Here is a 27,274-nt window from a genome sequence, read left to right on the forward strand (position 1 = left end):
TCATCGTTAGTGGGTCAAAATCCTGGAACTCCCTGCCTAACAGCACTGTGGGAGAACCTTCACCACACGGACTGCAGCAGTTCAAGAAGGCGGCTCACCACCACCTTCTCAAGGGCAACCAGCAATGGGCAATAAATGCCGGCCTTGCCAGCGACATCCCGAGAATTGGAACAAAAATAAATGTATTTCCAGGATTTCCTTCTTTATCTAATGAGTATAAGTTTTGAATCCTTAATAAAATATTAAGATATTATGCAAAGCATTGTATTTCACCTATATAATAATTACAGGCCACATTATTTAAGCTCATGTGCAGTAGAACATAGGTTGTCTGACTCTTAATTACTTTGATAGGCCAGCTGTTGTTCTTCTGTATATATCAAACTCCTTGGCCTGGAGTTTCTGCATGATCTCTGCCCAGAAAACGAGCTTAATCCGAGTGGAATCAAATCAAATTGCGCAAAAGATCACGGAATTTTAAGCGTAAGCAGGTCGTGCGCAAAACTACTTCACGCTTGGGTATCTGTGATCTTGTACTCTGGTGAACCAGTCCCCCACCCACAAAACTGGCCACGCGCTGGTGTCATAAAGGTGAGTTTCCGCCAATTGCGCTCGTTCAAGGAGGTGTTCGTCACATTGCGCCCAGAACCTTGGGCGCACAGGCACCTGAGGTCACGTGAATCCAGCATTAATCACCTGACCAGCAGTGACTTGAACCCATAGTCCTGCCTTGCTGCTGCAGAAATATAAATTAGTCCGGACTTACGCTAATGAGTTTGAGTGGAAACTTGGGCGTAATTTCACCTCGGCAAAACCAACGTTGTATCGGGTGCATTCTGGGCACAATTTGCGATTTTGCCCCAAGCGGACACTCCAGGCCCTTGTTTCATGCTGGTTGGTTTGCGCTGCCTATGCTTTATGTCTTAAATTTATATAATTCTTGTCTACGTGAGACAAGCAAGAGTTTATCAGTGCAAAACACCCTCCAGAGAACATCCAGCCCTAACTGGACTACATCCAGAATGCACTCATACAAAATATCCAGGAAGACGTAGATTGGATCTTGAGAATTGTCATCTGTGCAGTCAACATGATCTCATACTGTAAATAATTTGTACCCTGAAGGTACATCCAATGCTTTTTAACCAACTGAAGGAAAAAAGGAAAACCGGTTTCTTCTCTGTCCCAACTTCTTTACCCTTAGGAGCAGTTCCAAGGAGACAGTCTTGAGGATCAAAATGACCACAAGCAGATTTTAATAAATCCAAAAGCATACGTTACTGAAGTCTTTGGCCACATGATCCTCAGCTCATGATTATCCCATCAGCACAGGACAAGAGGAGAATGTGCACCACTTTTAGCTGTCAATTGAATTGAAACACATATAATTTAGTTTGGCCAGATATAATGCAGAAGCAATGTCAACATCTGGTTGTTGGGAAGTTTTGCAATTCTATTAATTTTAAAAGCTTGTTAAATTCATGATGAATTTATGTCTGATTTCAGCAGTTTTTATTTACAGAATACCAAGTGAATGTGAAATATTATTGTAAAAGGAAATAGCACATCCAAGATACATCGAGCTGTGCTATAATTGTACCCTGAGGATATATCGAGGCTTTTTAATCAACTGAAGGGAAATACGGCAAAGGTGGTGGTGAAATATGGGCTAAGGCCACCTGAAATGCAATTCGTTCCAATCTGAATATTAACTTCCCTCAATGAACTAGGTGGAGACAATGTTAGCATTATATAAAAAAAGTGCAAAGTATTTTAAGTTATTTTAATGACAATAAAATCCTCACACTAATGGAGTAAGTCTGGATGTGTTTTGAAATTCAACTATTGATGGGCCATTGACAGTTTAGATAGATTGATCTACTCTGACACGGTGGAGTTAAAAACTCCCACTTGTGCCAGTTTGGAACTGGACTCCATTGTTAACCAGATTGAAGCAATATCGCTGCTCACGATGCGGTCTCCTCTACATCGCTGCTCATGATGCGGTCTCCTCTATGTCGCTGCTCACGATGCGGTCTCCTCTACATCGCTGCTCATGATGCGGTCTCCTCTACATCGCTGCTCATGATGCGGTCTCCTCTATGTCGCTGCTCACGATGCGGTCTCCTCTATGTCGCTGCTCACGATGCGGTCTCCTCTATGTCGCTGCTCACGATGCGGTCTCCTCTATCTCGCTGCTCATGATGCGGTCTCCTCTATGTCGCTGCTCACGTTGCGGTCTCCTCTACATCGCTGCTCACGATGCGGTCTCCTCTACATCGCTGCTCATGATGCGGTCTCCTCTATGTCGCTGCTCACGATGCGGTCTCCTCTATGTCGCTGCTCACGTTGCGGTCTCCTCTACATCGCTGCTCACGATGCGGTCTCCTCTACATCGCTGCTCACGATGCGGTCTCCTCTATGTCGCTGCTCACGATGCGGTCTCCTCTATGTCGCTGCTCACGATGCGGTCTCCTCAACATCGCTGCTCACGATGCGGTCTCCTCAACATCGCTGCTCACGATGCGGTCTCCTCAACATCGCTGCTCGCGATGCGGTCTCCTCAACGTCGCTGCTCATGATGCGGTCTCCTCTATGTCGCTGCTCGCGATGCGGTCTCCTCTATGTCGCTGCTCATGATGCGGTCTCCTCTACATCGCCACTCATGATGCGGTCTCCTCTATGTCGCTGCTCACGATGCGGTCTCCTCTATGTCGCTGCTCACGATGCGGTCTCCTCTATGTCGCTGCTCACGATGCGGTCTCCTCTATGTCGCTGCTCACGATGCGGTCTCCTCTACATCGCTGCTCACGATGCGGTCTCCTCTATGTCGCTGCTCACGATGCGGTCTCCTCAACATCGCTGCTCATGATGCGGTCTCCTCAACATCGCTGCTCACGATGCGGTCTCCTCTATGTCGCTGCTCACGATGCGGTCTCCTCCATGTCGCTGCTCACGATGCGGTCTCCTCTATGTCGCTGCTCACGATGCGGTCTCCTCTACATCGCTGCTCACGATGCGGTCTCCTCTATGTCGCTGCTCACGATGCGGTCTCCTCTATGTCGCTGCTCACGATGCGGTCTCCTCTACGTCGCTGCTCATGATGCGGTCTCCTCTATGTCGCTGCTCACGATGCGGTCTCCTCTACATCGCTGCTCACGATGCGGTCTCCTCTATGTCGCTGCTCACGATGCGGTCTCCTCAACATCGCTGCTCATGATGCGGTCTCCTCAACATCGCTGCTCACGATGCGGTCTCCTCTATGTCGCTGCTCACGATGCGGTCTCCTCCATGTCGCTGCTCACGATGCGGTCTCCTCTATGTCGCTGCTCACGATGCGGTCTCCTCTACATCGCTGCTCACGATGCGGTCTCCTCTATGTCGCTGCTCACGATGCGGTCTCCTCTATGTCGCTGCTCACGATGCGGTCTCCTCTACGTCGCTGCTCATGATGCGGTCTCCTCTATGTCGCTGCTCACGATGCGGTCTCCTCTATGTCGCTGCTCACGATGCGGTCTCCTCTATGTCACTGCTCATGATGCGGTCTCCTCTACATCGCTGCTCACGATGCGGTCTCCTCAACATCGCTGCTCACGATGCGGTCTCCTCTACATCGCTGCTCACGATGCGGTCTCCTCTACATCGCTGCTCACGATGCGGTCTCCTCTATGTCGCTGCTCGCGATGCGGTCTCCTCTATGTCGCTGCTCGCGATGCGGTCTCCTCTATGTCGCTGCTCACGATGCGGTCTCCTCTATGTCGCTGCTCATGATGCGGTCTCCTCTATGTCACTGCTCATGATGCGGTCTCCTCTACATCGCTGCTCATGATGCGGTCACCTCTATGTCGCTGCTCGCGATGCGGTCTCCTCAACATCGCTGCTCGCGATGCGGTCTCCTCTATGTCGCTGCTCACGATGCGGTCTCCTCAACATCGCTGCTCACGATGCGGTCTCCTCTACATCGCCACTCATGATGCGGTCTCCTCTATGTCGCTGCTCACGATGCGGTCTCCTCTATGTCGCTGCTCACGATGCGGTCTCCTCTATGTCGCTGCTCACGATGCGGTCTCCTCTACATCGCTGCTCACGATGCGGTCTCCTCTATGTCGCTGCTCACGATGCGGTCTCCTCAACATCGCTGCTCATGATGCGGTCTCCTCAACATCGCTGCTCACGATGCGGTCTCCTCTATGTCGCTGCTCACGATGCGGTCTCCTCCATGTCGCTGCTCACGATGCGGTCTCCTCTATGTCGCTGCTCACGATGCGGTCTCCTCTACATCGCTGCTCACGATGCGGTCTCCTCTATGTCGCTGCTCACGATGCGGTCTCCTCTATGTCGCTGCTCACGATGCGGTCTCCTCTACGTCGCTGCTCATGATGCGGTCTCCTCTATGTCGCTGCTCACGATGCGGTCTCCTCTATGTCGCTGCTCACGATGCGGTCTCCTCTATGTCACTGCTCATGATGCGGTCTCCTCTACATCGCTGCTCACGATGCGGTCTCCTCAACATCGCTGCTCACGATGCGGTCTCCTCTACATCGCTGCTCACGATGCGGTCTCCTCTACATCGCTGCTCACGATGCGGTCTCCTCTATGTCGCTGCTCGCGATGCGGTCTCCTCTATGTCGCTGCTCGCGATGCGGTCTCCTCTATGTCGCTGCTCACGATGCGGTCTCCTCTATGTCGCTGCTCACGATGCGGTCTCCTCTACATCGCTGCTCATGATGCGGTCACCTCTATGTCGCTGCTCGCGATGCGGTCTCCTCAACATCGCTGCTCGCGATGCGGTCTCCTCTATGTCGCTGCTCACGATGCGGTCTCCTCAACATCGCTGCTCACGATGCGGTCTCCTCTATGTCGCTGCTCGCGATGCGGTCTCCTCTATGTCGCTGCTCGCGATGCGGTCTCCTCTATGTCGCTGCTCACGATGCGGTCTCCTCTATGTCGCTGCTCACGATGCGGTCTCCTCTATGTCGCTGCTCGCGATGCGGTCTCCTCTATGTCGCTGCTCACGATGCGGTCTCCTCTATGTCGCTGCTCACGATGCGGTCTCCTCTACATCGCTGCTCATGATGCGGTCACCTCTATGTCGCTGCTCGCGATGCGGTCTCCTCAACATCGCTGCTCGCGATGCGGTCTCCTCTATGTCGCTGCTCACGATGCGGTCTCCTCAACATCGCTGCTCACGATGCGGTCTCCTCTATGTCGCTGCTCGCGATGCGGTCTCCTCTATGTCGCTGCTCGCGATGCGGTCTCCTCTATGTCGCTGCTCACGATGCGGTCTCCTCTATGTCGCTGCTCACGATGCGGTCTCCTCTACATCGCTGCTCATGATGCGGTCACCTCTATGTCGCTGCTCGCGATGCGGTCTCCTCAACATCGCTGCTCGCGATGCGGTCTCCTCTATGTCGCTGCTCACGATGCGGTCTCCTCAACATCGCTGCTCGCGATGCGGTCTCCTCAACATCGCTGCTCATGATGCGGTCTCCTCTACATCGCTGCTCATGATGCGGTCTCCTCTATGTCGCTGCTCACGATGCGGTCTCCTCTATGTCGCTGCTCACGATGCGGTCTCCTCTATGTCGCTGCTCACGATGCGGTCTCCTCTATGTCGCTGCTCACGATGCGGTCTCCTCAACATCGCTGCTCACGATGCGGTCTCCTCAACGTCGCTGCTCACGATGCGGTCTCCTCTACGTCGCTGCTCACGATGCGGTCTCCTCTATGTCGCTGCTCGCGATGCGGTCTCCTCTATGTCGCTGCTCATGATGCGGTCTCCTCAACATCGCTGCTCATGATGCGGTCTCCTCTATGTCGCTGCTCATGATGCGGTCTCCTCTATGTCGCTGCTCACGATGCGGTCTCCTCTACATCGCTGCTCATGATGCGGTCTCCTCTACATCGCTGCTCACGATGCGGTCTCCTCTACATCGCTGCTCGCGATGCGGTCTCCTCTATGTCGCTGCTCACGATGCGGTCTCCTCTATGTCGCTGCTCACGATGCGGTCTCCTCTATGTCGCTGCTCACGATGCGGTCTCCTCTATGTCGCTGCTCATGATGCGGTCTCCTCTATGTCGCTGCTCACGATGCGGTCTCCTCTATGTCGCTGCTCATGATGCGGTCTCCTCTATGTCGCTGCTCACGATGCGGTCTCCTCTACATCGCTGCTCATGATGCGGTCTCCTCTACATCGCTGCTCACGATGCGGTCTCCTCTATGTCGCTGCTCACGATGCGGTCTCCTCTATGTCGCTGCTCACGATGCGGTCTCCTCTATGTCGCTGCTCACGATGCGGTCTCCTCTACATCGCTGCTCACGATGCGGTCTCCTCTATGTCGCTGCTCACGATGCGGTCTCCTCTATGTCGCTGCTCACGATGCGGTCTCCTCTACATCGCTGCTCACGATGCGGTCTCCTCTACATCGCTGCTCATGATGCGGTCTCCTCTACATCGCTGCTCACGATGCGGTCTCCTCTACATCGCTGCTCATGATGCGGTCTCCTCTACATCGCTGCTCACGATGCGGTCTCCTCTACATCGCTGCTCATGATGCGGTCTCCTCTACATCGCTGCTCACGATGCGGTCTCCTCTACATCGCTGCTCATGATGCGGTCTCCTCTACATCGCTGCTCGCGATGCGGTCTCCTCTATGTCGCTGCTCACGATGCGGTCTCCTCTATGTCGCTGCTCACGATGCGGTCTCCTCTATGTCGCTGCTCACGATGCGGTCTCCTCTACATCGCTGCTCACGATGCGGTCTCCTCTATGTCGCTGCTCACGATGCGGTCTCCTCTACATCGCTGCTCATGATGCGGTCTCCTCTACATCGCTGCTCACGATGCGGTCTCCTCTATGTCGCTGCTCACGATGCGGTCTCCTCTATGTCACTGCTCATGATGCGGTCTCCTCTACGTCGCTGCTCACGATGCGGTCTCCTCTATGTCACTGCTCATGATGCGGTCTCCTCTACGTCGCTGCTCACGATGCGGTCTCCTCTATGTCACTGCTCATGATGCGGTCTCCTCAACGTCGCTGCTCACGATGCGGTCTCCTCTATGTCACTGCTCATGATGCGGTCTCCTCTACGTCGCTGCTCACGATGCGGTCTCCTCTATGTCGCTGCTCACGATGCGGTCTCCTCTACGTCGCTGCTCACGATGCGGTCTCCTCTACATCGCTGCTCACGATGCGGTCTCCTCAACGTCGCTGCTCACGATGCGGTCTCCTCTACGTCGCTGCTCATGATGCGGTCTCCTCTATGTCGCTGCTCACGATGCGGTCTCCTCTATGTCGCTGCTCACGATGCGGTCTCCTCTATGTCGCTGCTCACGATGCGGTCTCCTCTATGTCGCTGCTCACGATGCGGTCTCCTCTACGTCGCTGCTCACGATGCGGTCTCCTCTACGTCGCTGCTCACGATGCGGTCTCCTCAACATCGCTGCTCACGATGCGGTCTCCTCAACATCGCTGCTCACGATGCGGTCTCCTCTGTGTCGCTGCTCACGATGCGGTCTCCTCAACATTGGGGAGACCAAACCCAGATTGGGTGATCGCTTCGCTAGCATGACCCTGATCTGCCAGTCGCTAGTCGTTTTAATTCCCCGTCCCACTCCCACTCCGACCTCTCTTTCCTCGACATTTTACACTGTTCCAATGAAGCTCAACGGAAGCTCGAGGAACAGCAGCGTTTAGGCACTTTACAACTTTCTGGACTCAACATTGATTTCAAAAACTTCAGATCATAACCACTGCTCCCATTTTTTCAGCAAGTGCTGGTGATGGTTCTGCTATTGCCATTCACAGCTAATCTAGACCGATCTTTTGTTTCTTAACCAGTCCCATTACCCTCTCCTTACCGTGCACCATCATCCCTTTTGTCATTTAATCACTTATGCCCTCTACCCTATCAGAGACCTTCCCTTTTGATCTTTCCTCCCCTCTCTTCCCCCCTTTCCCCGGCTCTGAACTTGCTTAAAAACTTTAACTCTTTAACATCTTCCAGTTCTGACTCAAGGTCTTCGACCTGAAACGTTAACTCTGTTTCTTTCTCTACAGATGCTTGCTGATCTTTTCCAGCATTTTATGTTTTTATTTCAACAGTTGTTGTAAACTTACTATTCCAATCTTTGTCCCACTTTCAATATGCTTTACGCCAACAGACTTTAATGTTGAAATAAAAATAGAACGCACAAGAGGTGTCCAGCATCTGATGGAGAAAGATTGGTTAAAGTTCTAGTTGGGACCCTTCATCAGATCTAGAGGGCTAATTTAACATCGACCTTTATAAGTCCTGATTCATGTGCAGAGGTAATGAAGTGTTTTTATTCATTCTCGGGATGTGGGCGTCGCTGGCAAGACCAGCATTTATTGCCCATCCCTAATTGCCCTTGAGAAGGTGGTGGTGAGCCACCTTCTTGAACCGCTGCAGTCCCTGTGGTGAAGGTTCTCCCACAGTGCTGTTAGGTAAGGAGTTCCAGGATTTTGACCCAGCGACGATGAAGGAACGGCGATTTATGTCTAAGTCGGGATAGTGAATGACTTGGAGGGGAACTTGGAGGTGATGGTGTTCCCATGTGCCTGCTGCCCTTGTCCTTCTGGGTGATAGAGGTCGCGGGTTTGGGAGGTGCTGTCGAAGGAGCCTTGGCGAGTTGCTGCAGTGCATCCTGTGGTTAGAACACACTGCAGCCACAGTACGCTGGTGGTGGAGGGAGTGGGTGTTTAAGGTGATGGATGGGCTGCTGATCAAGCAGACTGTTTTGTCCTGGATAGTGTCGAGCTTCACACGCTAACGAGATCACATTCCGTTTGGATCAATTGGTACGGCCTGACTCAAACTTAGGCAGGAAGTTTAAGAGCACAGTCAAAATCAACTTCAACCTCATTTTATGCAGATATGTTAGAAAATACTTTACGTGCACCTGTAATGTGTTGGTAGAAATCCACATAAACCTCTTGAGAGATATTTGGAAAAAGTGAAACACATTACAAAATTATGAAAGGTTTTGATAGGGTAAATAAAGAGAAACTGTTTCCACTGGCAGGAGGGTCAGTAATAACAGGACACGGATATAAGGTAATTGGGAAAAGAACCAGCAGAAATTTTTTATGCAGCGAGTTGTTATGATCTGCAATTCATTTCCTGAAAGGGTGGTGGAAGCTGATTCACCAGTAACTTTCAAAAGTGAGTTGGATAAATAGTTGTAGGGGAAAAATTTGCAGGGCTATGGGTAAAGAGCAGGGGGCAGTGGGACTAATTGGATAGTTCTGTCAAAGAGGCACGGTGGGCTGAATGGCCTCCTTCTCTCTATGATTCTACAATTCTACATGCCACTTGTGACTTTGCCTGATAATTTCTTCTGTGTGTGAGTTTTACTGAATCTGTAAATGATTCATTAACCCTGAGACATAAAGGAAACTGCTGGGCTTCACATATATTTACACTGGAGTTTGCTGAAGTAAAAACAGGAATATTCCAGAGTCCAGAATGGAAAAACATGCAGCCCCATACAATGAAAAAGGGGACAAATATTGTCCAATAAGCTTATACTTATGTCTTACACATACATATTTACTTGTGTAACATGACTATTGATCAGTAGCCTTGAGCTCACTTTCTTCATCGTTACCTCTGTACTTTATTTTAATGGGAAGGAGCAAAATCTCCCCTTGAGACTTTAACTGAATCTTCTGCTAAATGATTACTTGTCAGAGGGGAATTCACCGTATAGCAGGGTCGCCCTTGTCCTGTTACATTGTGACAGTAATCAGTCCAAAATGTTGAACCTTTTTATGGTCCATTGGTGGGGGTGCACTGCGTGTCTTTGATAAGTTTTTCAACCATAGCTTCAGTGAATGAGGAATGGTTTTTGCAGTGCATAATGTCAAGAAAATCAAGATTGGAGAAATAGACGATAGTAATTATCATCCTTGCAGGTGTGACATTGATAACAAGTGTCTCTGTGGCAGTGGGGTAGGACACCAAATGTAGCATCAAGGACTGGTTAGGATGCAGTTTGCTGAGTTCCTGAGTCGAGAATTTACTCTGAATTACTGCCCATTTTGGGGTGGTGAGCAGAGTAGACTGGGTACTTAGAAGCTGCTGCCTCAAATGTGACGCAAAAAATCTGCACTTGAATTACGCAGTCCATAAAAAGCGGCAGTACCTTTTAAGACCCAATCCGCCTCATAAATGGGGTGGAAGGGGTGTGGCTAGCCCCCACCAATCCATTTCCCCCAACTTTCACCTCAAATAATTAACGCTACTGCGTATTCGGCGACAGGAGCTTCAGTGAAGTATCCTTGACCCGGATACCACATTGGGAGGCCATCTTATGTGCTGCTACTGAAGCTTGATATTACGCAATTCACATCCTTCCCAATAGAAGCAGACGAACAAAGAGAAAGCTGTTCAGCTCTACAGACTGGCAAGGTGCAAGGACCATTGACAAAACTCATGTGGCATTCAAAATCTCACATGACAACCAATCCCCTCAATTTTATTTTTAGGAAAGGCTTTCATTCAGTTAACGTTTAATTATTGTGCATTACCAATACCCTTATCCTGCATGTAAATACTAGATATCCAAGAAGTTGTGATCACGCTTTCATCGTGTGGCAATACGCCATGAGAGTCCTTGTGCCTTAGAGCTATGTCAGAGTTGTGTGCAAATTGCCTGCCGTGTTTCCCTGCATTACAACAGTGGCTACACTTCAAAAAAGTACTTCATTGGCTATAAAGTGCTTTGGGACATCCTGAGATCATGAAAGGCATGACATTAAAGGAACTTCTTTCTTTCTTTCTGACTAGAATGTCCCTCACTTCACCAGTTTACTTCATTACTGTTCACTTAAAAAAAGTTAACGTCAGCTTGCAATTTAACAAATAGCAACATCGTAAGTAGGCTATAATGAGTAAGATGACTCTAAATTTGAACTGCCATGTTGATAACTCAATGATTTTATGCTTCTTTACAGTTTTGCTGTGTGTATGTAAATAGCATCGTAAGGAATTGTGTGCAAAATCTTTCTTCTTTGACTGAAGATCTCTCTGGCCTTCCTAACTCTTGTATGACAGAGCTCTCTCTTTTCTATTGCAGCATGTGACAGCAAACATTGGGGCCCTCACTGTAACAACCGCTGTCAGTGTAAGAATGGGGCTTTGTGCAATCCCATCACTGGAGCCTGCTTTTGCACTCCTGGCTACAAAGGCTGGCGATGTGAGGAGACCTGCGACCCTGGAACGTATGGAAATGGATGTCAGTTAAAATGCCAGTGTCAAAATGGAGCAACCTGTGACCACATGACTGGAGAATGTAAATGCCCCCCAGGGTACACTGGTGCATTGTAAGTAGAGAGTTCAACAGACGGTTATTAATTTTTCCCATTTTGCTGGGAGGAAAAAGGCTGCCCATAATTATTGTTGAAAAAAAATTGTATATATAGTAATGGCCCCACATCATCCTCGTTCTTGGGTGACAACGATGCATGTAATTCCTGACTGTTTAGATAGCAGCGTGTTTACTCATAGTGTAGAGGTTACCAGCCTAACTGCAATTCAGAACAAATAGTGTTTTGAGTAATACTTATTGAAAATCAATGTGATATACTGGGGTCTGCCTCTGTAGGTAGAAAGGGCATTGTATCAGCAAGTGGGAACTGCACTTAGCATCAATTATAATCCTGGATGCATGGCCCCTATAGAGTGAATAATGGATGGCGTAAGACCTCTAATTTAGGGGTCCAAGTACAGAAATTACTGAATGTTAGTGGACAGGTACAAAAAATAATTAAAAAGGCTATTGGAATGTCAGCCTCCACTTCAAGGGGGCTGGAATACAAAGGGATGGAAGTTATATTGCAGTTATATAAAGCTCTGGTTAGATAGCATCTGGAGATACTGTGTTCAGTTCTGGGCACCGCAGCTCAGGAAGGATATATTGGCTTTGGAGGGGGTGCAGCGCAGATTCACCAGAATGACACCGGGGCGAAAAGGGTTAAATTATAAGGACAGGTTGCATAGACTAGGCTTGTATTCCCTCGAGTATAGAAGATTAAGGGGTGATCTAATTGATGTGTTTAAGATGATTAAAGGATTTGATAGGGTAGATGGAGAGAAACTATTTCCTCTGGTGGGGGAGTCCAGAACAAGGGGGCATAACCTTAAAATTAGAGCTAGGCCATTCAGGGGTGATGTCAGGAAGCACTTCTTCACTCAAAAGGTAGTGGAAATCTAGAATTCTCTTCCCCCAAAAAGCTGTTGAGGCTGGGGGTCAATTGGAAATTTCAAAACTGAGATTGATAGATTTTTATTGGGTAAGGGTATTAAGGGTTACGGAGCCAAGGTGGGAGGATGAAATTAAGATACAGATCAGCCATGATCTAATTGAATGGCGGAACAGGCTCGAGGAGCTGAATGGCCTCCTCCTGTTCCTATAAACCTAATTCTGGAGCTATTCATAAATAAATAGATTTTTAAAAATAAAATGGTTTGTTTTCCTTTGTTTATTTTTTACACTTTAATTCTATAATTCACTGGCTTATAATAATGCCCTCAGGAAGAAGCACGATTAACAAAAACTCTCCATTCTGCTGTCATCTCTAACATGATTCTTGTTTAGTAATTGAAAAGAATGTGATTCAGGGCGATCTTCTGCTTTTTAGAATCAACATTTTAGAATCAAACAAATTCCTTTGGCTTTCATGAATAAATTCATTGGAATGTGTATTCTGAGCAGGCATAGTGATTGGTTATCCATCTATCTCTCTATCTCTAAATATCTCTCTATCTCTCTCTCTGTCTCTCTATATCCCTCTACCTCTCTCTCTAACCCCCTGCCCCTCTAACTCTAATATCTGTTCATTGATTTGTCTGTCTTGGCTTGGTTTTCTAGTTGTGAGGATCTGTGTCCACCAGGCAAGCATGGACCTCAGTGTGAGGAGCGATGCCCCTGCCAGAATGGCGGAGTATGCCACCATGTCACAGGAGAATGCTCGTGCCCCCCTGGATGGATGGTAATCTATATCTATACCTGTATATATTATTAACAATCTTGTGTCTATGCGCGCACTTCATGTCCGCAAGCATTTACGTCCTGTAGTCACGTGATTTTTGGTAATTCTTCCTTATCAACACTTAACATCGAAACTGCCTGTGTAAACTTTTTATAATGGCATGTCTCTATGTAAACAATTGCCTGCCATTGCTTATTGATGAACCGATTTAAATCACTCAAAATGCTTTTTGGAGGGGGAGAAAACACATTTTTTCTGTAACTGAAACTTCTAATATTCAAAATAAGGTTTTAATCAAATTGAAAAAAAGACGTATTTCACAACAACATGAGTAAATGTATCCATTGAATTGTCATTTGCGTCTTTTAACACCTTCAGTAAAGCTTTTACTTGAAGGCCTCTCCCAGGAGCTTGGCCCTTGATTTGATATTTGTGCCTAGAATGGTAACTGTTTGAAGCCCCAGATGCTTGAGGGTGTGCACACTTTCCCAAGTTTGCATCAGCAGTGCTTACACTAGCCAAATGGTACAGGAACTCATATAATTAATCCAGCTCTAAGAATATTACAGTCACAAGTTAATTTTTTGGTATCCATTAAAAATGAGTGGAACATGTATAGTGTAGAGGGGTCAAGACTTGAAACCTGACGGAGACCAGACGAAGAATTATGGGTTATGATATTTTATTGAAATAGGGTTAAAAGTGTATTGGAATCTAATATTAAGTGGAGGTGGTTATATCAGTTCACACAATTTAAGTCTGCACCAAATTCAACATTGTATTGGATTTGTAGAGGGTAAGTCACCTCTAATTAACCTAGTTGTATTTTTTGAGGAGGTCACTAACATGGGAGATAAGGGAGTGTCTTGAGATGTTATTTATATGGACTTCCAGAAGGCATTCGATAAGGTTCCACACAACAGAACAAGGGGGCAAAACCTTAAAATTAGAGCTAAGTTGTTCAGGGGTGATGTCAGCAAGCACTTCTTCACACAAAGGGTAGTGGCAATCTGGAACTCTCTCCCCCAAAAAGCTGTTGAGGCTGGGGGTCAATTGAAAATTTCAAAACTGAGATTGACAGATTTTTGTCGTTACCTTGGGTTACGGAACCAGGGCGGGTAGATGGAGTTAAGATGGAGATACAGATCAGCCATGATCTAATTGAACGACAGAACAGGCTCAAGGGGCTGAATGGCCTATTCCTATTCCTATGTAACATGATAAAGGTGCGTTTCTAGGAGATTTAATAAATTTAGAAATATATTAGCTTGGAAATGAGGCTCTCAGTCTTACGGTTTGACTATAAATACCAAGCATTGGATATTGTAGCGAAGAGATAATACTTGTCAACTGTAACTGTGACAATATTATGTTTTGAATGAACAGGATTTAAGAACTCTAAATAATACAAATTCTGATGACCGTAGTATTAGCAAAAGCAATGGATCAGCCAGTGGGACTCCTTGCTTTTCCATGTGTACTGCAGATATTTCTTGGTCTTGCTGCGTGTGAACCAATGTCTTTTTAACATGGGGTAATTTTATCAACGTGTGTTCCTATCTTTGCCTCCCAGCAGCACTAATTCATCAAGTTTATCCTTAAATCGCTGTAACATGTATTATGTTGACAAGCCATGCATTTCCCTCTAGCTCTGTGATACAAGACTCCTAATTATAATAGTGGTGGGAAGGGGCAAACATGGATAGAATGCTCATTTTGTTTCTGCTTAAACAAAATTATTGGCTCCAACCCAAACTATGTTCTCACCCTTGAGTTCAGGGAAGATCTGGGTATTGACTCTTAAGATACTTCTATTATTTAGACTGGTTTGAAAAAGTCTAATAATAAAAAAACAAATGATTGACTGAAATACTTAACTTTTAAAGGGAACGGTTTGTGGACAGCCGTGTCCTGAGGGAAGATATGGAATAAACTGCTCACAGGAATGCCAGTGCCATAATGGGGGACTATGTGACTCAGCCACAGGACATTGTCAGTGTGGAGCTGGCTACACAGGAGAGAGGTATGGAACCTATCGGTGTTGTATAGTGAAGTGGCATGGCAGTCAATTTCATATATCTTTATATAGTGTTCAAATACCTCCACTGCCCCCTCCCCTCCTTATCTCTGTAACCTCCTCCAGCCCCACAACCCTCAGAACTCTGTGTTCCACAATTCTGGCCTCTTGCGCATCCCCAATTAATATGTAAATCGCCCAGCAACCCGTGGTGAGGAAGAGATACCCCGTGAGTTGCGAATCGCCACAAGTTGCTGGACGATTTGCGCCGCTCCGCTGTTAACCTTGCAAAAACAGCATCTCGCCCTCAACCTCCCCGTGAGTTTCATGAAGTTGTTGCATTTGTGTATTAATTGCCCGTTAAACTCGCCGCAGAAAGTTAGGGCTTTTGGTGTTGTCATTCACTAAGGTCCCAGATTCCCCGTTGCCCCCGTTATCAGCTCGCACTTCCAGCAAGTTACAGGGCAAATAATTTTTCGAGCTGAAGTGTGAAGGAAAACGTCTAAATAACGGGGCATGTCGCGAGATGCCCCACTCCACAAGACCTGGGCCATTAATGCCACAGCTAAAAACAAGGAGATAAAATTACCCAAGAGAATGCAAGAACTAAAATATCTGTTCTTTAGCATACTCACAGGGAAGCAGTGTTGTACTCTGTGTGCTTTCTATGCGATCAGATGTATTACAGCTAATGCTTAACTTTAGCGCTAACATATCTGCAATAATGCTGCTGAGCCACTTGTTAAGCTGTGGAACATGCACTTAACAATCTCAAACCTGCAAATGTTGCCCAATTTTCCCGTAGAGAGTGCATGCCTTTAATCCTTTTAGCCTTGATTGACTAAGGCAATTTTAGGGGTGGAAGTAGATGCATCTGGCAGGCTCAGCTTTAGAACATGCCTGCAGTGTAAATGATTCTGCCTTTTACATCTAAAAGATTGTAGCCTGCAGTGAAGTTATTAGCGAGACTGCTCCCTGCTGTAATGTTTATGTCGCTTATCACTAGCTACAAGATTACTTCTGCATTGACTCATGGAATGGGTCAGTAATTCCTGAAAACTTTTGGGATCAAATCATACGGCATGTCTCAATGGAGTGACCCACTAACAAAATTATGGGGGAAGCAAAGTTCTGAGACACGCAGGCCTGAGAATGCAATGTAATCAGTAATGAAAGACTAGCAGCCAGCCATGATGCATCTGCAATAACGACCCCGTTAACATTTCTCAAGCAGTTAAGGAGTCACTTAACCTGTGTAAATGTTGGGAATGTTATTGACCCAGCTGTGGGAGAGTGCAGCTTTTGGGGGGAAATGTTTCAAGAGCAGTAGAGGTTGTAATTACTCTAGGGAAATCCCACGAAAAGAATCCATTGCGGAGGAGACCCCATTTACAACAACATTGCATTTATATAGCGCCTTTAACGTAGTAAAACATCCCAAGGTGCTTCACAGGAGCGTTATCAGGCAAAAAATTTGGCATCGAGCCACTTAAGGAGATATTAGGACAGGTGACCAAAAGCCTGGTCAAAGAGATGGGTTTTATAGAGGGGAGGAAGATAGAGAGGCAGGGAGGTTTATGGAAGGAATTCCAGAGCTTAGGGCCTAGGCAGCTGAAGGCACGGCTGCCAACGGTGGAGCGATGAAAATCGGGGATGAGCAAGAGGCCAGAATTGGAGGAGTGCAGAGATCTCGGAGGGTTGTAGGGCTGGAGGAGGTTACGGAGATAGGGAGGGGGCAAGGCCACGGAGGGATTCAAACACAAGGGTGAGAATTTTAAATTTACACTGACAAACATGGATTCCGCTGCACTTGCGGAGAAGTAATGGCAGTGGAGTGGGAGAAACTGTGAGCAAATTCACCCCCTTTTTTCATTTTTTTTTCAAGTTACGTAACAAGAGAGCTGTTGGTATTTCAGTTAGTGCAGAAGCTTTTTTAAAAACGTACTCTGGGATGTGGTTGACATTGGGGTGGTCCACTTTCATTGCCCATCACTGTTTGCCCTGAGTGGTTAGCAGTGGGCTGCCTCCCCCGACCAGCTGCAGTCCTTGTGGTGAGCTTGGGAATTCTCAATGTATTTGTTTTATTGTTTTTAGCCTATCCAGCGCACTGCGAATATTTTTTGTTTCTCTTTAGAGAACAGATGTTGGACGAACATTTGGGTTCAATTCTTTCCAGATGACTTATCTAAAATTAAATTTTGGAACAAACAAAAAAGAAAAGAATTTTGGGTTATTCAAAGGAAAAAGAGAACTTTCTGTTTATTCCTTTTAATGTGGTGATTCGTAATTAAACATTTCAAACTTTGTGGCTTTGAATGATAGACTGGTGCAATTCTGTTGTACAACCGTCCATGTGTGTTGTGGTTATGTTACTTCATTGCTACTAATCATCCTGCTACTGGGATTGCTGGGTTTCTAAACCCTATATGTGAGCGTTATACATGTGGTATCAGCCGTGCCTCAGTAGGTAGCAATCTCGCCTCTGAGTCAGAAGGCCATGAGTTCAAGTCCCACTCCAGAGACTTGAACACAAAACCGAGGCTGACACTCCCAGTGCCGTGCTGAGGGTAGTGCTGTATTGCTGGAAGTGCTGCCCTTCAGGTGAGATGTTAAACTGAGGCCCCGTCTGCCCTCTCCGGCAGATGTAAAAGATCCCACAATCACTATTCAAAGAAGAGCAGGGTCAATATTTATTCCTCAACCACCATCACTAAAACGGATTACCTGGTCATTATCATATTGCTGTTTGTGGGACCTTACTGTGCACAAATTGGCTGCCACATTTCCTACATTACAACAGTGACCGTACCTCAATAAAGTACTTAATTGGATGTCCTGAGGTTGTGAAAGGCGCTATATAAATGCAAGTCTTTCTTATATTCTGATTGTCATTCTTGAGCTGCAGTGATGAATCTTTCAGCAGTGTACTGTTAAAATGGATTATTTAGATCTCTGTACTGAAAATAAGATTGTCCCATTTTGATAAGCAGACATCATAAACCCTGATTTATTGTTCATTCTTTCACTTCGTGCAGCACAATGGAACCTCCAGTCATAAAACTTTTCTCCTTGCTGGTTGTTCGGTTCAAGTTGTAAATTGACCAATCAACCAAGCCTGGCCCAATATAGTTTATCCATTGAATAAGGTAACCATATTTTAATAGGCCAGATTTTCCAATCAAAATATCGGTGAGGCCAATGGCCCTCGCCATTATTTATGCTCTAATGGTACAGCAACTTCAGGCGAGGGGTAGTTGCACGGTTAAATGCGGAAATCCAGAAGTTGCTGCTCCTCTGTTAGCTTCACGAAAATGGCATCTCACCGTCTGCCTCACCATTGAAATACATTGAACGGCGTAAAGTTCCTGTATTTGCGCGGTAGATACGGACTAAACTCGCCACAGAAAGTTAGGGCTTGTCCATTCCAGTCTAAGTATCCTTTTAACGACGTGATTATTGTTAATTACTGCCAGTCAACCTCTCTGGCCCTGAAAATTAACTATTACAAGTCATTCAGGTTTTAATTGTTGGAGATTTAGAAAATGTAAATTTTCCTTTCTGTCTCTTTTTTTTCTCTCTCTCTTAATCCACTCTTTCTTTCCCTCTCTTTATTTCTCTTTCTGCACCCGATCTGACATTGAATTTACCCACTCTAATTCTCAGTCCTGGCGCTGTTTATTTCACAATCCTTCGATCTGATTGGTGAGGGAGATACCCAGTTGCTTGCCCTGTTCACTCTGGTCCCAGATGCCCTGTTTCCCTCACTGCCCCGTTATCAGCTCGCACTTTCAGCAACTTGGGGGGCAAAAAATGTTTTGAGCTGAAGGGGTAAGTTTAACTGACAGCAGACGCAGTTAGATGCTCCGCTACAGCAAAATTTGGCCCATTATGTCTTTATTTCTTTTCTATTCTTGAAATTAAGACTTTTATTTGTTTGCCTCCAAAGTATTTATTTTCCTTGTATATTTGGTTTAGGTCCTTGACCTTATAAAAGACATGGGGGGTAATTTTAACCCCCCCATGACGGGCGGGAGAGGATCGGGGGGGTTTAAATCGGTAAAAATGGGAAACCCGACTCCAACCCTCCTACTTCCGGTTTAACCACGGTGGGTTTGGAGTCGACCAAGTAACTGGCTCTCGAGAGGTGGGTCAGTTATTATAATAATTAAATGAGGCTCCGTTGCTCAGATTTTAGCAGCCATTTGAATTTAACGGCTGCGGGCCGGGTTTCCCAGAGCTCGGGAAACCCAGCAGCTGAAGGGAGGCGGGAACTGCCTGATCCAGCGGGAAAATGCCTTTAAAGCACTGCTTGTGGGCCAGGAGGAGCAGGAGTGCTCCCCCCACCCCGGCCCACCAAGCTAATTGGCCCCCCCACCCCCCCGGTCCCGCTCCCTTCCTTCCCCCGACTCCCTCCCCTGCTCCCTTGCCGCCTCTCTTCCCCTGTTCCCTTCCCCACCATTGCTCCCTACCTCCCCCCGCTCCTTCCACCGACTCTCCCTCCCTGCCTCACTCACACCCCCGCCTGTAAATATTGGGGCCATAATCTCAGAGACTTACATATTAAAGGATCACATTTACCCTAATAGTAAAAAAAAACAAAGTCTTAACCCTGACATGTCTTTTGAACATTGAGATGAAGATTTAAATGTAAAAGAAAAATACTTTTACATGCGGATAAACTTTGTGGGAGCAGGGAATTAATGGCAACAAACATTTGTGGTCTAATTTGTTTTTTGAGACATTTTCCCCTTTTAGAAATTTATGGGATGCTGCATTGAAACATAACGCAATCATTCTTTCAGAGACAGTGCGGATATTAACAATCCATCAATCCCTTTTCAAATTGTCCAAAAGTCTATCCCAACAGAAAAGGGTCAGTTCAGTGCCGTTAATGATCATTACTCTATGTCACAGAGTTTTTCCTAATTCATGACGGGAATAGAGTCGGCTTTGTCCAAACGTTGAGCCTAGGACAAAATAAGTAGGCAATAAACAAATACATCATTGTGTTGTGACCATCAACGCAGCTAAGGCTGAGCTATATTCTGAGTGACAAAGTAATGCTACCCTGGTGCCTGAAAACAGATCATCAGTAGTCAAAGAAGTGTAGTTACCAGTTTTTTTTTATAAATAGATAATATTATTTAAAACAAAGGTGTACATTGGCCTGACATGCCAAGTATAGACTCACGGTTTCTCAAAATTCTATTTGTGTTTTATGAACATCATTCTCTGACTGCTTGGGAATAACTTTGTATCGAATTTACAGCAGAGAAACTGGCCATTCAGCCCAACTGGTGTTTATGCTCTACACGAGCCTCCTCCCACCCCTTTTTATTTCACCCTATCAGCATATCCTTCTATTTCTTTCTCCCTCCTGTGCTTATCCAGCTTCCCCTTAAATCCCATTCGCCACAACCACTCCATGTGGTAGCAAGTTCCACATTCTCACCACTCTCTGGGTAAAGAAGTTTCTCCTGAATTCCCTTTTGGATTTATTAGCGGTCATCTTATATTTATGACCCGCTAGTTTTGGACTCCCCCACAAGTGGAAACATCCTCTCTACCTTTACCCTATTGAACCCCTTCATAATTTTAAAGACCTCAGGTCACCCCTCAGCTTTCCCTTTTCTAGAGAAAAAGTCCCAGCCTGTTCAGTCTTTCTTGATAAGTTGTAAACTCTCAGTTAACTTTGTTAAATCATTCCATCTTGGTTTTTAAAAAAAAGCCGTAATTGCTTGTAATTTATTTTTTCCACCGATGTGTTATTTTCTGCAAGATGTCAGGATCAATGCTCCTTTGGTACATTTGGAGTAAACTGTGCCGAGATATGCAACTGCTTGAACGGAGGGGACTGTTACCACATCAGCGGAGCGTGCCTGTGTGAGCCTGGTTTCACAGGGGATTCCTGTGAGGTTCGGATGTGTCCGGAAAGAGTATACGGACTAAAGTGTGACAAACGGTGCCCCTGCCACCCACAAACCACACTGAGGTAAGCGTGTGAAGGAGTAAGTAGCCAATAAACATTCCAACAGTAAACAGTACGAAATGCCTCTTCCAAATGTTAATAATATGAAGTTGGCCACAGAAACGTGTTTCTTGTTGTGACCACATTCTTTCTTGTTTGTTTTTTTAAAAAAATGTACACAAATGAAAATAAAAACTTCTTTCGCTTTCTGTGCATATTCTATTTGATGATTTGGTACAACGTAGCAGTAACATTGCTTCAAAATTAAGCAGAAGTCTAGTATTGTTTATTCTGCTGCATGAGGAGCAAGTTCCTTTGGGTTGTTTTGTTCTTGGTTTGTTTTCATGGCCAATGGAACTGCCTTACAAGCAACTAACAGAAGCAGCCTGAAGTTCCACATGGTATTCTGTGTAAGTATAAATGTGATAGAATTACATAGAATCTACAGCTCAGAAACAGGCCATTCGGCCCAACTGGTCTATGCCGGCGTTTAATTTCGCCGCACCTCCCCCCCCCCCCCCCCCCCCCCACCTTGTATCACACAGCAGAACTGGAAACATTCACTAACTTGCTCACATGTCACTACCAGGATATCTGTAGAAATGTGTAAACATTGTTTTTTATTAAAAGGAAAGTACGTGCCACTGAACTTGCAAATAATTTATAAATTTTAAACAGTGAGCATGCTACGCTTATTGGTGTCTCTCTATTCCTCCTTTCTGTCCTGTTTATGCTTTGGAAGATGCTTACCAAGAGATAGCCTAGGATCAGACACTCTGGGGGTAATTTTAACCGAATTCGCCGGGCGAGAATCCCATGGGATCGGGTGGAACGCCGGTTTTACAACCCACCCGATATCACTCTCCACTGACTTCACTGAGTAAAATCGGGCGGGATGTAAAAACCAATGTTGCACCCGATCCCATCGGGTTAGGTTAAAATTGCCCCATTTGTGAAAGACTCGCCCTTGATCGATGTCATGAAGTTCCGATTCGGTGACATCATGGATGGGTTTGTGGCGATTGCCAATCATGATGTCACTGGAGCTACACGATTTCAACTCAAAAATCTCTCTCTCTCTCTCTCGCTCCCTGTTGCTTGCTCTCTCTCTCTCTCTCGCTGTGTGTGTTTCTCTCTCTCTGTCTGTTGCTCTCTGTCTCTCTGACACACTCTCTGTCTCTCTGACACACTCTCTCTCTCTCTCTCTGTCTCTCTGTCCCTGTCACACACACTCTGTCACCCTCTATCTGTCTCTCTCTGTCTGTGTCTCTCTCTGTGTGTCTCTCTCTCTATACACACACACACACATATGTGCATTTATGAATATAGGTGTTCTCAAATGAACCAGCAAATGAGTATGCTGATTCGCCATATTGATATTTTTACCTGTGCACAAAGGATTGTTTTTTTCATTTCAGTTAATAAAACCAGTATTTCCAGCTGGGTTTCACTGAGGCTGTGCGTAATATAATTTAGCAAATAGGGGAACGTCTGAGACTCTGAAAGCTCTCACAGGAAGTCAAATCAATCTTGAATAACTTCAAAGCAGCGTTTCTCCCTGTCAGACTGGCTGATACGTTATTGTTCGAGGGAACCAGTACACAAGTGATGATTGAAATGTTTCTGAATGTGCCCAGGCCCCATCAGTGTCATTTGAACAACACACTAGCCTTTATGGAACTGTGTCATAAATGTAAAGTGAGGCATGGTAAATTCATTCACTCCTGTGGGGCCTAGACTTACAAACTGAAACACAATCTGTCACAAGCCCCTCATTGTGTCTGGCTTTCCAGTTGATATTCCTGACTCCCGGCTGATGTGCTTATTTGCGAGGATTAAAGCTGCTGTCTTATTGGTCTTAAGTAAGACAGGTGTTTCAGGTGGGAGCAGCTGGCCATCGAACAGGTATCGCATCCTGTGAGAATAATGGCCTCCCAGAGGGCCTCTCTTCACTGTCTTTTCCAATTACTGGTTTGGCAGTGGTTTCCTGAACAAATGCCGGCCTTAGTCTCAAGCTTCCAGTTCATTTAATAGGGGACATTGTTGCAGTCCCAGTTGTGGAATGCATTAAGTTTAGTGACCGCCTTGCATCGCGCAGGGTCGAAGTCACAGGATATCCTTTAGTTCGTCCCTAATTAGCCGTGCATGGCAAGCTCCCTGCCCTAGATGGGCCTGGACCTAAGTGCTTATCAAAAAAAGTGAGGGGACGGGGGAGGGGGAGGGAGAAAATTGCATGAGTAATCAGCCCTTAAAATGCTTCAGGCAACACTTAAAGGGATATGACTACATACAGGGACAAAAATTGTTTCAGACCTTTCCATAAGAACATAAGAAATAGGAGCAGGAGTAGGCCATACGGCCCTTCGACCCTGCTCTGCCGTTCAATCAGATCATGACTGATCTTCAAACTCAACTCCACTTTCCCACCCTATCTCCATATCCCTTGATTCCCCTAGAGTCCAAAAGTCTATCCATCTTAGTCATGAATATATTCAACAACTGAGCATCCACAGCCCTCTGGGGTAGAGAATTCCAAAGACTCACAACCCTCTGCATGAAGAAATTCCTCCTCATCTCAGTCTTAAATGGCCGACCCCTTATCGTGAGACTATGTCCCCTAGCTCTAGACTCTCCACCCAGAGGAAACAACCTCTCAGCATGTACCCTGTCAGGCCCCCTCATAATCATATATGTTTCAATGAGATCACCAGTCATTCTTCTAAACCCAAGAGAGCATAGGCCCATTCTACTCAATCTTTCCTCATAGGACAACCCTCTCATCCCAGGAATCAATCTAGTGAACCTTCGTTGCACCATCTCTAAGGCAAGTATATCCTTCCTTAGATAAGGAGACCAAAACTGCACACAGTACTCCAGGTGAGGTTACCCCCAACCCTATGAGTCCTTATTTTGCATAACAATTTTTTATGTGGTAACTTATTGAATGCCTTTTGAAAATCCAAATATACTACATCCACTGGTTCCCCTTTATCTACCCTGCTAGTTACATCTTCGAAAAACTCTAATAGTTGTGCCAAACACGATTTCCCTTTCATAAAACCATGTTGACTCTGCCTAATCATATTATGATCTTCTAAGTGCCCTGTTACCACGTCCTTAATAATGGACTCCAGCATTTTCCCGACGACTGACATCAGGCTAACTGGCCTGTAGTTCCCTGTTTTCTCTCTCCCTCCTTTCTTGAATAGCGGGGTTACATTTGCCACCTTCCAGTCCGCTGGGACCGTTCTAGAATCTGGGGAATTTTGGAAGATGAAATCCAATGTATCCACTATCTTTTCAGCCATCTCTTTTAGAACCCTCTGATGTAGGCCATCAGGTCCATGGGATTTATCGCCATTAGCCTCACCGTTACTTTGACAGGAAAATCTGATTTTTTTTTTAACCAATTACCATAATAAATTCGCATATTTGTTGGGCTGGTGGATCAGAATAGGTTCATTTCCTTCCAATTCTGACCTGCAAAACCTTGATGGTGTCACCAACGCGATGTGTGCAATTGCACGATGGTGTCACTAACGCGACGTGTGCACATCTCGAGACCTGATTTTCAGAGAGACCAGGTGATCAGGACTGACACCTTGCAAAGAGTGCAGTCGGGACATAGTAGGCGTAGGGGCTGGTGATTTTTTGTTTTTGGACCGGTGAACACCCACGATTTGCTGGGGTGCGTTTCTTGAGTGATGCTTACTGTTGGCAGATCATGGAACCGTCTCTTTCATTTTTAGTTTTGGGGAAATCATTTTGTGTGAAGAATATCCCAATTAATCACATCCAACCAGCTTAAAACACAAACAACATTAAATCATAAAGAATATGTGGGGCCAAGTTGTACTGTCCAATATTATCAACGCATTCAAATGAAATTCGCATTGTATGTTATTTTAATGGAGGTATTTAAAATGAACTGGTGACAAAGAGTGTTGGCAGATTATTTAACCACAGGGCATCACGGCCAATCCCATTTTATCCTCGCCCACGCCCACACCCCTCCCTAATCCAAGGATGCTGAGTCCCAATTGTAGCATTCCAACCACAACAACAACAACTTGCATTTATATAGCACCTTTAACATCTCAAGATGCTTCACAGGAGCGTTAGCAAACAAAATTTGACACCGAGCCACATCAGGAGATATTTGGGCAGGTGACCAAAAGCTTGGTCAAAGAAGTAGGTTTTAAGGAGCAGCTTAAAGGAGGAGAGAGAGGTGGAGAGGTTTAGGGAGGGAATTCCAGAGCTTGGGGCCTAGGCAGCTGAAGGCACGGCCGCCAATGGTGGGGCGAAGGGAATCGGGGATGCGCAAGAGGCCAGAATTGGAGGAACGCAGAGATCTCGGAGGGTTGTAGGGCTGGAGGAGGTTACAGTGATAGAACCTCAGCTGTGATCAGCTAACTCAGTGCAGAATGCTGAACATTGGACATTTCTAGCCTGTGTAGCTTAGCTTCTCACTGGGTGAACTCACTGAGCCATTGGTGGGGCTTTATAATTGTTTTTTTTAAAGAAAAAATTAAAATGATAGTCCCCTCTGTCAAAATGATCACCCACGAGCAGAGGATTAATCGCAACAAAACTGGAGTTAGTGTTTTCAGTGTAACATTTGTGCACATAAGGCTATCCCTTTGCTGGGACAAACTGAGATTCTTTTATCCTCTCATACCAGCTGTCACCCCATGTCTGGCGAATGCACATGTGAAGCCGGATGGTCTGGACTGTACTGCAATGAGACATGTGCCCCTGGATTTTATGGTGTATCTTGTCATCAAATCTGCAGCTGCCAGAATGGTGCTGACTGTGACAGTGTGACTGGTAAATGCATCTGTGCACCAGGATATAAGGTAACAGGACTTGTTTTCTCTGCTTGGGTTGCTGAAAGATTGCGTAACCTTTTTTTTCTTTAAATGAATTATAAAAGTTTGATACGCATTTAACTGTTTCTTCTTTCCTTTTCTCCAATAAAAGTCCTCTCTGTTACAGCTTTCTTCATCCCACAAAAGCAGGCTGTGGAATTTCTCACATCTGCTATCCGTGTTAATCCTTGCTGGACGCACACAGTGGATGTGTTTGGATTTATAAGGACAATACCAGAGCTAAGAGGGTGCAACTATCAGGAAAGACTGGACAGACTCCACACGAGCCTCCTCCCACTCCTCTTCATCTCACCCTATCAGCATATCCTTCTATTCCTTTCTCCCTCGTGTTTATCTAGCTTCCCCTTAAGTGCATCTATTTTATTCACCTCAGCCACTCCTTGTGATAGCGAGTTCCACATTCTCACCACTCTCTGGGTAAAGAAGTTTCTCCTGAATTCCCGATTGGATTTATTAGTGACTATCTTATATTTATGGTCCCTAGTTCTGGTCTCCCCCACAAATGGAAACATCTTCTCTACGTTTACCCTATCGAATCCCTTCATAAATTTAAAGACCTCTATTAGGTCACCCCTCAGCCTTCTCTTTTCTAAAGAAAAGAGCCCCAGCCTGTTCAATCTTTCCTGATATTCATCTCTTAAGAAATATTCTTTGCAGAAAAGAGGAGTGATTTCAAACAATTCATGTTTCTCTTAATGCCAACGATTAGTAGCTCATTCCAGAATATCCACTTTTTTGTAACCCTTAAATATCATTCCATTTCAATTTGTCAACAGGGTTCTCACTGCTCAGTTCCTTGTCCGGCTGGTACCAATGGAGTTAACTGCTCCTCCACCTGTGTCTGCAAAAATGAAGCTGTCTGCTCGCCCATAGACGGCTCATGTACCTGTAAAGAAGGTAAGAGACTTCCGTATCATGTGGGGCAGAAATCTGAAAGCATGTTTCATCAGCGGGTGTTTCTTCACTGCTTAGAGCATTTTAAAAGAAGTCAACCATGCATACACCAGCTCCCCACCTTACATGTTCATTATTTTTGGGTGCTTTTATATTGTGCATTTTTAAAAACTTGCATTTATATAGTGCCTTTAACGTAGTAAAACGTCCCAAGGCACTTCACAGGAGCGATTATCAGACAAAATTTGACACCGAGATATTAGGACAGGTAACCAAAAGCTTGGTCAAAGAGGTAGGTTTTAAGGAGAAGAGAGAGGTAGAGAGGCGGAGAGCATTAGTGAGGGAATTCCAGAGCTTAGGGCCGAGGCAGCTGAAGGTATGGCCGTCAATGGTGGAGCGAAGGAAATCAGGGATGCGCAAGAGGCCAGAATTGGAGGAGCGCAGAGATCTCGGAGGGTTGTAGGACTGGAGGAGGTCACAGAGATAGGG

At 45.9% G+C, this 27,274-nt stretch overlaps 1 protein-coding gene across 1 annotated transcript in view; it reads left to right on the forward strand.

Moving 5' to 3' along the window:
• The window catches only part of megf10 (multiple EGF-like-domains 10), a 154,853-nt gene that overhangs the window by 77,033 nt on the left and 50,546 nt on the right, over positions 1–27,274 (forward strand). Inside the window, exons 6-11 of the mRNA XM_067983501.1 lie at positions 11,103–11,349; positions 12,897–13,017; positions 14,904–15,040; positions 20,814–21,026; positions 25,684–25,858; positions 26,668–26,788. Coding sequence (XP_067839602.1) covers positions 11,103–11,349; positions 12,897–13,017; positions 14,904–15,040; positions 20,814–21,026; positions 25,684–25,858; positions 26,668–26,788 — 1,014 coding nt within the window. The remainder of the gene's footprint in view (positions 1–11,102; positions 11,350–12,896; positions 13,018–14,903; positions 15,041–20,813; positions 21,027–25,683; positions 25,859–26,667; positions 26,789–27,274) is intronic.

The sequence above is a fragment of the Heptranchias perlo genome, chromosome 4 (genome assembly GCF_035084215.1).
Source record: "Heptranchias perlo isolate sHepPer1 chromosome 4, sHepPer1.hap1, whole genome shotgun sequence".
Taxonomy (NCBI): Eukaryota; Metazoa; Chordata; class Chondrichthyes; order Hexanchiformes; family Hexanchidae; genus Heptranchias; species Heptranchias perlo.